At 49.6% G+C, this 14557-nt stretch overlaps 1 protein-coding gene across 5 annotated transcripts in view; it reads left to right on the forward strand.

Annotated features, from left to right (window-relative positions):
• The window catches only part of CXXC5 (CXXC finger protein 5), a 57081-nt gene extending 43858 nt beyond the window's left edge, over nucleotides 1-13223 (forward strand). For 2 of the 5 annotated variants that reach the window (XM_043982659.1, XM_043982660.1), the window contains exons 2-4: nucleotides 668-848; nucleotides 8600-9585; nucleotides 12191-13223. In XM_043982659.1, the coding sequence (XP_043838594.1) occupies nucleotides 8764-9585; nucleotides 12191-12235 (867 nt within the window). In that variant the 5' untranslated portion in view covers nucleotides 668-848; nucleotides 8600-8763 and the 3' untranslated portion in view covers nucleotides 12236-13223. The remainder of the gene's footprint in view (nucleotides 1-667; nucleotides 849-8599; nucleotides 9586-12190) is intronic. The other 3 variants (XM_043982663.1, XM_043982661.1, XM_043982662.1) reach the window with 3 other exon arrangements.
• Nucleotides 13224-14557: the final 1334 nt, after the last annotated feature.

Raw genomic sequence — 14557 nt, forward strand, 5'->3', positions numbered from 1 at the left:
AAGGCAGGGACAAATCTTCCCCATTTCTCAGAGAATCCAAAACCTCGAAAAGGGGCGTGATACAGGCAATGCCACAGAACGTGTCGGACAGAGCTGGAACTATATCTCAGACCATCCTAGTCCCATGACCTAGTCTCTTGTTTCCCTTGCTGCTGGATTCTGTTTTAGAGCTAAATATAGGACTCTAATGGTTTGGGGGGGTTCCCTAGGGGGTCCTACCTTCATGAATTGATCCTGAGATGGGAGCTTGTTGAGTTGAAGAGCAGGGGCAGCTTAATATACTGGGAAGAATACCAGATTTAGGCTCAGGGAATCTGGGTCTGCTATTGTGATCTTAGACAGGTTGTTAGGCTTAAGCTCTATCTATCTTGAAAATGAGGGGGTTGGATTTGTTACTTTCTAGGCCCCCGTCACTTCTAAGCCCTTTAGGTCTCTGAGGTAATGATCCTAGGGTTGCAAATGGGACTTGCTGCTGTGCTTTCACTTGGGTTATGGGTGGGAAGAAGGGTACCAGATGAGTTACACCCCCTCTACCCATCCCTCCCAGAAATGAGCCTTTAGGGATAAGGTTCTATAGTCTTATGGATGGGGTAGAGAGAAGGTGTGATCTCACCAAATTGTCCAGGGAGGAACCCTTCTAAGTCTGATGTTCACCCTTTTTCTGCAGTTCCACCAATGAGGCTCAACTTGCAGAAGACCCACCCCACTGCCAGGCCCTGACACCAGGAACCCCCCTGGATGGTCCAGGACTGATACCCCATACCTACCCCCTTTTCCCCATCTACTCTGACTGGCCTTCTTCTGGCTGGGAGCCCCAGCAGCTGGTGTGAAGAGCTTCGTGGAGGGAGGTGGGTACCCCCTAGCACTGAAGTCCAGAGCGGGAGGGAGAAAGACTCAGGAAGACAGAAAAGATCAAAGATGACTGCAAAGCTTCTGGGTAGCCTTTGGCCTAAAGTGTGATTGAGAGCCATGTGTGAGGTCCAGGACCCTGGAGGAAAGGGAGGAAAATGGTGTACTGGCCCTTCCACAGTAGGGAAGAGAGAACCTCTTATAGAGCGGGGTTGAAAGGTCATTCTCCTCCTGGGTCTTCAGAGTGCTCATGGCTCAGGAGGACCTTTGACCTGGCCACAGAGTAGAGGAGTAGAGGTATCTCAGCCCTGGGATGATCTGGCTCTTGGCTCTAGGCTATGGGAAGTCTAGGTCCTCTATTAAGACACCCTTCTGAGAAAAGAACCCCAGGGGGAACTTCTAGTGGTTGGGCGGGTCTTGGGGTGGTAGATTTGAACTAATTGAAGTATTCTTTCAATGCATTCCTTGGTTTCTGTACATCTCTGTCATTCTCTATATCTGGCTCACAGCTTCTCTTGATGTTTCTCCTTGGTCTCTAGTTGCTTATATCTGTCTTGAGTTGCTTCTTTCTCTCCTGCTGTTTCTGTGTCTGGCTTAACATCTGTCCTTCTGTCTCTATGTCATTTTGTCTATCTTTGTCTCCCTGTCTGTCTTCTCTATCTGTCCTCCTGTCTATCTCTGTGGGTCTCTCTGTCCCTGTTTTTGTGTCTCAGTCTTTCTGTATCTCTTTCTATTCCCCCTTGTCCCTTGTCTCTGTGTGTCTATCCCCATGTCTGTGTCTCAGTCTCTCTGTCTCTGTCCTTCTGTTTCTGTGTCTCATTCTGTTGGTGACTCTGTCTACCCCCAGTGCAGTATTCTACCCTACACACACACACACACACACACACACACACACACACACACACACACTCTCTCTCTCTCTCTCTCAGACAATCAAGACCTTTGTGGGATGACCGATGGGCTGGCCGGCCGGGCGCCGCTGGCTCCGCATTGCTGATGAAACGGAGCCCTTTGTTGTTCTCTCTTTAGTCGGCAGTATTTCTTTTTGGGGGCTGGATGTATTCCTGGCAGGGATGATGATGGATGCTCTCTTCCTTCCAGCAGCAGCATTTTGGATTCCTTGCCCAGGGCCAAAGCTTGCTTGCCTTCCTTCCCCCCCATCCCTCCTACCCTCTCAATCTCCCCAGACTGTAACTCCTTTCCATTGGCACCTTGGTAGCACATGCCACCCCAAGCTCTCCTCAAAGACTTTCATGACCAGTGGGAGCCTTTGTGGTGGAGAAGGGTATGGGACATCAAGGAGCAATCTGGCTGTGCCAACCAATCTGGTGAATGGCGGATGAGGGCACAGGCTTTGGGGAGCCAGTGGGGAGACTGGGCAACCTCCTTGTAGTTCCATTGTGGATACTTCCCCCTGTTTCATGAGCAGATATCTGGGACCACCAGTGAGTGGGACCATGACTGAGACAGTCTTGTTAGAGGCATAGAGCACTTTGGAGGAGCTCAGGGAAAATTCTTTCTTTTTCTGAAGCTCTCTCGAGTCTTCTGCCCCTTTTCTCCTAAGTGTCTGGGGTGGTTGTCTCAGAAACCACCTTTCAAGGAGATTGAGGTCTACTCAGACTAGAGCACAAAACATTAGTCTTACTGACCTCAGCCAAGTCTCACTTGTCAGGGTGGCCCTTCCCTCCCAGCCCTGCTCCAGAAGACTGGAAGGGTCTGAGGATTCAGCAACCTTGAGATTCCCACCCCTGCCCCCACCCCAGGCTAAGTTAAAACAGATGAGGCATGACCAGAGTTGGGTGGGAGGACAGACGGGAGGGAGGGAGGGAGGAGGGAACTGAAGGTCTTTCCAGAAGCAGGCAGGCCTCAAGGGAAAGACTCAAAGGAGGCTGAGCTACAGGAAGCTTTGGGGGCAGGCCACAGGTTGGGGGAAGAGCCTGGAGTGACTGGTGACTGTGTCTGCCAGATTCCCCTATCTCTGGATGGCAGGAGCTCTTCTAAGGACCCTTCTGAACAGCCTGCGGGAGAAAGGCAGGGATGGGCTGATAGGATGTGCCAATGGTGGGCAGAGGAGGGGGGGTGCTGAGGCAAGAATCATGCTGGTGGTGGATGGGGAAAGGGAATAGAAGCTTCCCTCTAGAAGTAGACCCTTTCTTCTCACCTCCACCCCCCCCCCACACACACACTTCTAGGTGGCCCAGTGCTTAGAAGACTAGGCTTGGAGTCAGAAAGACCTGAGTTCAAATCCAGCCTCAGACATTTACTAGCTATGTGACCCTGGGCAAGTCTCTTAACCTCTGCCTCTGTTTCCTCAGCTGTAAAATGGGGATCATAATAAGGTTGCTGTGAGGGGCAAATGAAATAATATTTGTAAAACACTTAATATAGTGCCTGGTATATAATAGGCATTTCCTCCCTCCCTTCCTCTCTTCCTCCCAACCCTCCTCCATTTCCTTTTTTTTTACTTCCCTCCTCTATTCCTTCTTCCTTCCTTCTTTCCTCCCTTCCTCCCTTCCTTCCTTCCAAGATAAGGATTTCTTGGTTCATTGAAACAAATTTGAATGAGCCCTGCTTTCAAATAACAGGTCAAAGCAAGAAACTTAGGGGGGAAATGGTCCCTCTGCCTATAGCTACTAGCAGGGTGACTGAGGACATGTACTTTCCTCTCTCTGAGCCTTCATTCCCCCACCTGTAAAATGAAAGGGATGCTCTCTCTAGTCCCTTCCAGCTGGACATTTTCTGGTTCTCTGAGTTAGATCTTAGGGACTCAGTCTACCTCACCCTCTACCCACATTTCTATTTGGACCTTTTGAGAGGAATTCATTTCCCCCCTAAGCTTCTTGCTATGACCTGTTATTTGAAAGAAGGGCTCTTTCCTTCTGTCTAGGCCATGGAGTGGAGTTTCTCTAGCCCCCGCTTCTCAGGCTGAGAGTGCTTTGTCCCAGAACACCTGTACCTTGACATCTCTAGTCTCCTGAGTTAGGCCTCTTCCCTGACTAGTCTGGATGTGTCGGGGGAGGACCCTGCTGCCCAGACCAGGATGGGTTGCTATACGAGGAAGCCCAATTTTCTTTGAGGCAGGGTGAAGAAGGGTTTTTAGAAGAGAGTCTCAGGCAAATAGACATGGCTCCCAAGAGAGACCTAAACGGAGAATTCAAGGGAGATAGAGACTAATAGACACATACCCAGTGAAACTAGGACTGGAGAAGGGCTGAGAAGTCTTAGTGTCCCATACTGCTTCCTTTCCTTGTGTATTTCCCTTGGGGTTGCAGTGATGAAGATAATGGTGGTGAAAGAAGGAGCTGACTTCTCTTTGACCTGTTCTGGAGAAGCCTAGACCCTGAGTAGAGAGAAGTGGGGAACCGAGTTCCCCAGTAATTCGGCTATTGATTTCTGTCACCAGCTAGGGCTGGCAGGGAACACCAGCTTGATTGCTTCCTCCTAGGGTAGACCAAAGCTTCTTTATGTAGTTTTATGCCTCAATAGCTTTAAACTATTTTTTTTTTTTGGTGAGGCAATTGGGGTTAAGTGACTTGCCCAGGGTCACACAGCTAGTAAGTGCCAAGTGTCTGAGGCTGGATTTGAACTCAGGTCCTCCTGACTCCAGGGCCGGTGCTCTACCCACTGCGCCACCTAGCTGCCCCCCTTAGGCTCTTTTACTAGAAAGGAAACTGAGGCCTAGAGAAGATTTGATCAAGATTACCCAGCCAGAACTAGAACTCGGGTTTCAGCATTCTTCTGTCTTATCATACTTCTCATTTCACATTGAGACTGAAATCCTTACTGGATTTTGAGGTTGAAGCTGAGGATTAGGATCCCCTGGGGTACTGGCAACTTATCTCCCCACCTTTGAGCTTAAGAAGGCTGTAGAGTCTGGCTGGCCCAACTCAAGAGTCCTCTAAGGACCTGTGGTTCTATCCTTGTCTCCACTGGGTATGAGTGGAGAGAGTGGGAATGGGATTTTTCTCAAGACATAACCAAAAATTGTCCTATTCCTTTGTCCCTGTTTATTGGGCAAATCTATCTTAGGACTTCTTCCTGGCTCACAGCTAACTAAGCCCCTTCATTTCTATTTTTGTTGGGGGTGGGGGTGAATTTAGGTTAGACACAAGGAAGGACTTCATAAATTTCAAAGACTCTTGAACAAGTCAACTCAGGTACATACAGATAGACTCCTCCTAGGGGGATGGGGGTAGGGAACAGTAGAAGGGGTTCCCAATTGGGGGAGGGGTTTGGACTAGATGACTCCAAGGGGTCATCGTTGTTGGTGAAGTCACTTTATTCCTCCAGCTCCTCTCTGTCCCAGGGATTAGGGACTATCTCTCCCATTGCATTGAGCCTCTCTCCATCCCGACCCAATGGGAACGGAACTGGAGCTCTGGGAATGAGACTAAGCTGAGAGGCTTTGGGGATATGGGGAGATTCTGGAAGGGTCAAAAACTTCGAAGGGTGGCTTTTGGCCTTAACCTATTTAACAGTACCCTATCCGTCTCATCCTTCCCACTTCAAGTCCAGTGCTGTCTTTGTTAGTTGTAGCTGGAGGTGGGGGAATGAGTGTCATTCTAGGCCTCAAGTAGAAATGTGAGGGTTTCTAATTTGGTCCAAATGGCATCATTGGAACGGATAATCTCTGGAGAGTTCCTCCTTGACTGGGTCCAATATGACCAGTTCTTACTATCCTTCCCACCCATCCCGATTCATCCTCATATGATGTCGGTGTCCATGCTCACTAGGGTACCCAGCCCCCACTCACATCCAGATGGGAAGGGTTGCTATCTTGGCTGCAGGTTTGTATCGTGGGATCATAGATTCGGAGTTGGAGCAGCCCTTAGAAGGCCTCATTCATCTAATCCAACCCCCTCATATTGCAGATAAGGAAATTGACACTTAAAGAGGTGAAGTCATTTGTCCTTGGTCACAAAGATGACAAAATGTCAGATTTGAATCCAAGTCCTCTGATTTCAAATGCAGCATTTTCCCCTCTACTGTACCAGATTTAGGTCTGAGGACATCTTGAAATATTTGGCACCTCCTGCCCCTATCCCCAGGTCCTGGGGCTGAACGGGACAGGCCCCTAGAGCAGACCACTGTGCCTTCCGCCTTTATCCTTCCTTTGCAGAGTTTCCTTCCTCGTAGCAGTACTTGCTTAGGGGATTGTCAGCCTGAGAGCAGCCCAGGGCCCAAGAGCAGGATCTATGGGGATCTAAGGGCTCTCAGGAGCCATTGTCACGCTTTGAGATTCCAACACCTCCTTTTTTGCTCAGGGACTGTGTCTTGTTAACCTGAGCCAAACCGAGTTGAGAAATTCTACCCATGGGGCAAATTTTAATGTTCCAGAGCCTATGAGACACAGGTTTCAGATTATCTATGCCCTGGCCTGGCCTCTATGCCTCCCATCACTGCAGATAACATGGATTTGGCAGTGTGTGTTGTCAGCAGACACCCACCCTTGTCTGTGTCCTTGGGGTGGGCTGGGGGAGTATCTAAGCTCTTCGGGGGAAAGCAGGCTGTGTCCTGCTGTTGTCACTCCCCATCCTCTGGGCTCTGGTGCCCCTTCATGAACCAGGCCTCCCAATATTATCCTCTGCTCTCAGCTTCTTTCTCACTCTGGTCATTATCCCCACCCCCACACCCCTCTAATGCAAGGGCCACTCATTGGAGGGAGGGGGTTGTGATGGTGGTGTGGGAAGACTAGGGAGGAGGGCGGCAAAGGGCTCCAGGGCCTGGCGGGCTGGCGAACAGGACAAAGAGTCAGTGTGTGCCCAGCTTGGGGGGGTGGGGGGTGGAGCTCCAGCCAGATGTGAGTCTCTCCCAATGAACAAACAACCCGCTCAGCGGGCGGCACTGTTCCACCCTGCCCAGGCCCTCTGGCTCTGCCCCTCCCTTCTGGAGCCCCCAGATGGGTGGGGAACCATGGACTGCCCCCACCCCGAAGCAGAGAAGGGCAGTAGTTACTACAGATGCCCTTGGATCCCCATGGACCCTGCTCTTGGGTTTACCCTAAATGAAAGCCACAGACTCATGTTCTCAGATGCACTGGTGGTCACAGTGTCCTTGAGGACAGATTTATCTATCATCTATCTATCTGTCTGTCTGTCTGTCTATCTATCTATCTATCTATCTATCTATCTATTTATTTATTTGAGGGCACAAGGCAGAAGACTAGCATGGGAATAAGACAATTCTTTTCCTCCAGTTGGCATTAGGGGAAGTGTAAAGAAGGTATCGCATAAGGGGCAGCTAGGTAGTGCAGTGGATAGAGCATGGGCCTTGGATTCAAAAGGACCTGATTTCAAATCCAGCTTCGGACACTTGACACTTATTAGCTGTGTGACCTTGGGCAAGTCACTTAACCCTCGTTGCCCTGCAAAAACAAAAAACAAACAAACAAAAGAAGGTATCACACAGTACTATGTGAACCTGGGCAAACCTCTGGAACTTAGTTTCCTCATCTGTAAAATGGAAGGGTTGATTTCAGGGTTTCTGAGGTCCCTTGTAGCCCTAGATCTAGGACATTATAAGTGACCTTTTGACTTGTTCTGGGATGGATCAGGGCATGATAAATGAGGCCTGCCCCTCCCTGGCCCTATTCAACCCCCCAGGGCTTGGTTCCTTTAGTATCTCTTTGCTCTGAAACATGGTTTTCTCAAGACCCCAGTGTATCAGGACTCCCAGGAAACCCGGAGGCTGCTCATTAACTGGACATACTCCCTTGGCAAATGGTAGAGCTCAGAGGGGCCTAAAAGACCATCCAATTGAATTATTTTCAATTTGATGAATGAGGAAGCAGGCCCAAACGTGGAGAAGTGACTTACCCAAGGTTACATGGTTGGGGGGACGGTGGGTTTAGGGTTATTCTGTTCCCATTTCTCTTCAGTGTCACAGAGACCCAGGTCCTGGGGGAAATGAGTGCAGATCTTCCTGACCTTGGGTGGTTTGACCTCTAGGTCATTATGTTGATTCTCCAGCCTACACAGAAAAAAAGTATGGCTGACAAACTTTCCAGGTACCTTTAGAAGCAAAGGTCAGGGATCGGGGAATCAGGGGTGTTTAGTTCATAGGAATCCTTTATCTTCCTGGAGCCTGGTTGGGAGTTGGAAATTAGGAAATAAAGTGGGCCCAGACACCCTATACCTGCTGTCTAGGTGAGGGGCCTCTGTCAGCACTATGGTCACTCTTTGTTCCCTTGCCTGAGCCTGGTGGGGGAATGAGGTGCTGGGGTATACTTAATGAACAGGGATCCCCCAAAAAGAAAACTATTCTGGCCTCCTGCTGATTCCTATATATGAGGTGCTATATGATCTTCAGCCATTTTCCCCTCCCCCCCAAAAAGCCCCCCAAACCGTTTAGGATCATAGGAACTAGTTGAGAGAGTAGAGAACTAATCTAATCCTCTCATTTATAGGTAAAGACTCTAAGGAACACAGAGAAATTACTTACCCAAGGCCACATAAGTCATAGGATCATAGATTTAGAGTTGTAAGGGACCTTAGAAACCATCAAGTGAAAATCCCTCATTTTATAGCTGAGGAAACATTCACAGAGAGGTTAATAAATTTGTCCAGGGTCACACAGCCAATAAAAGTCCAAAGTGGAAAATATTAACTAGCAGAACTGATATTTGACCCCAGATCCTTTCATTTTAAAGCCATTGACCTCTCTACTACACAATACTCTCTTTGGGGTGGGGGGAGATTGTTAGAATCATGGGGTAGCTGTGCCCTAATTCTGCTCTCTCTTGTCCTTGCAGAGTAGCAGGCTTCCAGACCATGCATCTGCCTTGAGGCCACCTCCATATTCTCGTTGTCGGCGTCATCCCTGGCCATCAGGGGCAGGAGCCCATTACTGGGCTCGGGGTCGGTTGGGAAGCTCCCCTGACGGGGCTTAGTTGCCATCCCGGCCCTGGCCCCAACCATGTCTAGTCTCGTTGGCAGCCCACAGCCCGATAGCGGCGGCAGCGGCAGTAGTAAGTCAGGCACTGTAGAGAAATCCAGTTCAGATGAGGCCCTTCCCCCTGCCAACCCAGAGCGGCGGAACAAGAGCGGCATCATCAGTGAGCCCCTCAACAAGAGTCTGCGGAAGTCTCGGCCTCTGTCCCACTACTCTTCCTTCAGTGGTGGCAGCTCGGTGGGTGAGCTGGTGGACAAGGCAGCTGCTGCCTCTGGGCTGGCCAATGGGCACGACCCGCCCATGGACAAAACCAACTCTACCTCAAAGCACAAAAGTGGTGCTGTGGCCAGTCTGCTAAGCAAGGCAGAGCGGGCTGCAGAGCTCTCTGCCGAAGGACAGCTTACACTGCAACAGTTTGCTCAGTCCACAGAGATGCTGAAACGGGTGGTTCAGGAACACCTTCCCCTGATGAGTGAGGCTGGGGCTGGGCTCCCAGACATGGAAGCGGTGTCGGGCACTGAGGCCCTGAATGGCCCTTCCGACTTCCCCTACCTAGGCGCCTTCCCCATCAATCCGGGCCTCTTTATCATGACGCCTGCAGGCGTGTTCCTGGCTGAGAGCGCCTTGCACATGGCGGGCCTAGCAGAATATCCTATGCAGAGTGAGCTGGCTTCTGCCATCAGCTCGGGCAAGAAGAAACGGAAACGTTGCGGCATGTGCCCGCCCTGCCGACGGCGGATAAACTGCGAGCAGTGTAGCAGTTGTCGGAACCGAAAAACTGGCCACCAGATTTGCAAATTCAGAAAATGTGAGGAGCTCAAAAAGAAGCCTTCTGCTGCTCTGGAGGTAATCTGTTAGAATAGGGCCCCCCTGACTCTAGGTCTATCTCCCCTTCTCCTTTGTCCATCCCCCGACCCTGATATCCCTCCCTTCCCCCCAGTCCCTCCATATAAGCCCAAGTGGGAAGGCATGCTCAGATTCTGGGCTTCTGCTCTGACCAGTGGGGTTGGGGGTGAGATTTGCCCATCCATTGTGGTCTCTCCAGCTGAGCCAGCCAGCTCTCTCCTACCATTCCCTGCTCAAGCCCCATAGATAATGAGATTTCACACGTGTACACCTCTACCCTCCCCCATCCTGGGTCTGGTCAACTGTTCATTAGATGAGGCCCTGGGAGATTCATTTCCTCCAGCCCTTAAAATGGCCAGCCAAGCCCACTGGAGTGATGGCCTGTTTATGGAGTGTGGGCCCTCTGTGTTGTCCAAAACCTGGCAGACCGCTCTGTAGTTAGCATTCCTTTACTTCTGGGGAGACAAGCTGGGGGGGTGGTATTCTCCAAGTGGGGTATGCCTCACTCCAATAACTTTCCTTCATAGTGGGGTTGTCTGGGAGGCATGTCATCTCAGGGAGGGGACACCATCTAGGCCCAAACTTCAGGGGTCATGATACCCTCCCTTTCCCCCACCCCTTTCCCTTGGGCTACTCTCCTCTGGAGGGTAGAGCCTGTTGCTGGCCCACTGGTGTGGTATGTCCCTAGCACAAAAGCATCTTTTCAGACAGGCCCATCCCTCCCCCCCCCAACTTGATTTGATTGCAAATTGTAGGAATGGTTGGAAAACAATGATTGTGTCCCTGGCACCAAAGGCCTGGGCTCCCCCCTCAGCTCCCTCCCCTCCCTCTTCTCTGTTTCCCTCCCTCCCTTTCCTCATCCAGAGAATTAGTTGTTTGTTACACAAACACAGACTGCATAAACAGATAAATATAAGAAATGGATCCATATACATTGAGAAAATCTGCACACATGTAGCCATGCAGATAGACACATTGGCTCAGTAGGAAAAAGTACACAAATACATAGACATAGAAGCCTGGGCCTCGTCCTGGGTCTTAAGACCCTTGGCGCAGTCCCCTATTCCTTTCCTCCTTTGATGACCTCAGCAGTCATTTTGAAAAGGTCCTAGGAAGTGATCTAGAGGAAGCTCTATAGACAAAGTAGGCCAAAGGACCGAGATAGGTCAGCTTCCAAAAGTCCACCCAGCAGCCCTTGGGGATCTTGAGGGCAGGATTCTCTCTCTTTTTTTTTTTTTAGTGAGGCAATTGGGGTTAAGTGACTTGCCCAGGGTCACACAGCTAGTAAGTGTTAAGTGTCTGAGGTTGGATTTGAACTCAGGTCCTCCTGAATCCAGGGCCGGTGCTTTATCCACTGTGCCACCTAGCTGCCCCAAGGGCAGGATTCTCATAAGACTGGCACCTACCCCTCCTCTTGTTCCCAGGAGAGAGCTGACTTGGACGCCTGATTTCAAGTCTCTGGGCTACCTTTCTTTCTTTGGTTCATGAGACTGAGGGGAACAAGGGTATTGATGTGTAGGTATAAAAGGACCTAGAAATTAAGGACTCTCCCTGCCCCCTTTGCCCTCTCCCCATATAGATCCAGCTTAACAACCTCACTGCCCTAGTCTAGAGGTAGGGAATTCTGGAGGACTCAAGCACTTGCTTAGTGGGCCAGCTGGCTGGAGGCAGAAAGCAGGAAGGGCTAGGTAATTCGTAGGGGGACAGGCTCAGACTGGGCCTTCGCTTCTCTCTGTGTGGTTGGTGTGACTGAGAGCTGAGGGTAGGATTCCATCAGAAGAGAGATCTGCTTCCCCCTTCTCAGAGGGGCAAAATTCCCAGCTCAGAGGGAGTAGGGGAGTGGGGGAAGATGGGTCACATGTTTTAGAGGGGAAGTCATCTTTAATGTAGCAAAATGCTGAGCTACAAATTCCCCCCCCCCAAATGAAACCATGGTCAAGAAGCAAAGCCCCAGCTATGCGTCAGGCATTGTGCTAAGCATGGGAAGAACAAGAAAGACAAAACCAAAAATTGTAATCCTCCCAAGAAGGGCAAAACCTGGGCTCCAGAGAGTCCAGGGTGAGACCTGGTGGGGCATGGGGAGGACATAGATAGCTTCCTAGGTAATAACCACCCCCAGGGCATGGCTCAGTGCCCACCCTGGGCCTATCAAAGAATCATTTGTTTTTGGTTTTTATGGTGGGGCAATGAGAGTTAAGGGACTTGCTCAGTGTCACATAGCTAGTAAGTGTCAAGTGTCTGAGGCTGGATTTGAACTCAGGTCCTCCTGAATCCAGGGCCAGTGCTTTATCCACTGTGCCACATAACTGCCCCCTCAAAGAATCATTTGGAGGTTGGAGGAAGAGATCCTTTTCTAAGACTCACTTGCCAGAGAAGTCCAGTGGCTTTCTTCTGTTTTCTCTAATATACATAGGTGAAAGAGGCCACCCATGTTGGCCATGGAGAAGAAGGAGTGAAGTGGTGTAGAAGGAGAGCCCCCTGAGGTCTAGGACAGGGGATGAGTGAGGGCTTTTGGGAAGACAGCCGCCCCCAGCCTATGACTTACCTCCACTTGTTTGTCTCTCCTGTCCCTACCCCATCCTTCCCTCTCTTCCTTTCTCTCCAGAAGGTGATGCTTCCAACGGGGGCCGCCTTCCGGTGGTTTCAGTGACGAGTGGAGCCCGGGAGCTGCCATCTCGTGCAATGGCCTTGCTTGTGTTGTCTCAAGTAGGGGATTCGGGCGAAGACGAATGGATGCACCTATGTCTTTTAGAACCAAAAATATTCTCTCGCAGATTTCATTCCTGTTTTTATATATATATTTTTTGTTGTTGTTTTAACATCTCCACGTTCTAGTATAAAAAAAATCAAAAAACAAAAACATTTAACTGCTTTGCAGAAGAAGAAAAAAAAGAAAAATGAATCTGTAAAGTATGGAGACTTAATAGCAGAGAATGGACAATCAGTTTCCTTCGTGTGTTGATGTTTCTGTTGTTTGTGTGGAAGATGCAGTTTCTGTGTAGAGAATGTAAATTTTCAGTAACCTTTTAAAATCTAGTTACTAATAAGCACTACTGTAATTTAGCACAGTTGTTTAACTCCACCTCATTTAAACTTTGTTTGATTCTTTCCCATCATAAAATAGCGCATAGTTTTCCTAGAGTACGCCACTTCATGTTTATAATGAGAATATGTTTATAGCGATATAGAGCCCCCTACCCCGGAACCATCCACATCTGCAACTTACCAGCCAGGAGCAAAGTGTCAGAGGTGGGCGCCCCCCAAGCAGACCATGTTGTACCCCAGTGGTCCTTCAAAAGAAAATTAAACATGGTGACAATGACTACTTTAAAAAAAGTTCTGTTACCTAATTTCTATGGATCCAGGGCTCCAACATACAGAGGTGCCCCTAATCCCAGTTTTACTTAGAAAGAAAAAAAAAATCAGTTTTATAATCTTGCTAAGGTTAAAGACAGAACTGTCCCCAGGGCAGTGGGGGTGCCCTGGGGCTGAGGATTCCCCTCCTCTCCCCGCCCCCCACCTACATCACCACCCCCAGGCCCTGGTCTCTTACTGCTGATGGACATGCTGTTTGTATTGTTTTAGCGAACCAGGCTGTTTTGTGAATAAAATGAATGCATGTTTTGTGTCTCAATTCACATCTTGGTTCTTGATCTTCAGTTGTGTGGGGAGGCCTGGGTATGACCCCATTCTCTTTCCTTCCTTCCTTCCTCCCTCCCTGCAGTCCCCAAGTAGATGTGTTATAGACACCTCACCACCCACACCCCGGATGCATCAAGGAATTGAGATACTCCATCCCCAGCACAGGACCCAAGAGACAGAAAGAGTTGGGGTCTTTGGGAAGAAAGAACAGAAGGTGTCTACAAGGCGACAGAGGAAACACGGCTGAAATGACAGACTCTTTGAAATGGTCTTTTCATCTGGTGGGGGTAGAGAGGAGGCACCAGTCCCTTCCATCCCCCATCTTCCCATGAGCTTCCCCCTGCCCCAGTTCCTGGACCTCAGATAACCCACAGCTGGATGGATCTGTGAATCTTCTGATGGTGGGTGGGGTGGGGTGAGTGGGGAGGATGTGCTGCACACCCCATGGTGGCCCAAAGCTGACAGTAATTATGGTTTTATCCCCAGCTGGGGGCTTCGGCCTTTTTTTTGGTTTCTGGCCCTCTCCTTGCTTTGTCCTCTTCAAGCAGCCCCATGATGGGGAGTCTGAGGAGTGGGGAACATAATAGTATATTCCTTGTCTGCCCCCACACACATTTTCCCACTATTCTATACACATAGAACACTATTCCTGGCATACCAGGCCCCTGACTGGTAGTTTTTATATTTCTGACTTGGGATCTGTGTCTATATCTTTTTATCTCTATCCCCTTCTCCATATTTTTTTAAATTGTTTTTTAGTGAGGCAATTGGGGTTAAGTGACTTGCCCAGGGTCACACAGCTAGTAAGTGTTAAGTGTCTGAGGCTGGATTTGAACTCAGGTACTCCTGACTCCAGGGCCAGTGCTCTCTCCACTGCGCCATCCAGCTGCCCCCCCTTTTTTCTTTTGCACACCTTATTTTAAAAAAAAAATTTTTTTAAGGCAGTTGGAGTTAAGTGACTTACCCAGGGTCACACAGCTAGTAAGTGTCTGAGGCCGGATTTGAATTCAGGTCTTTCAGACTCCAGGACCAGTGCTCCATCTACTGCGACACCTAGCTGGCCCATATCTTCCTTTCTTTTTTTGGAGGGGTGGGGGTGAGGCAATTGGGGGTTAAGTGACTTGCCCAGGGTCACACAGCTAGTAAGTGTCAAGTGTCTGAAGCTGGATTTGAACTCAGGTACTCCTGACTTCAGGGCTGGTGCTCTATTCACTGCTCCACCTAGCTGCCCCCATATCTTCCTTTCTAATGAGCAGCTATTAGCTTAGCTTGTTCCCTTTCCCTTATACATGACTTGGCTCCCCAAATCATTCCTTACTAGATGCAGAAC

This window comes from Dromiciops gliroides, chromosome 2 (assembly GCF_019393635.1).
Source record: "Dromiciops gliroides isolate mDroGli1 chromosome 2, mDroGli1.pri, whole genome shotgun sequence".
NCBI classification, from domain to species: Eukaryota; Metazoa; Chordata; class Mammalia; order Microbiotheria; family Microbiotheriidae; genus Dromiciops; species Dromiciops gliroides.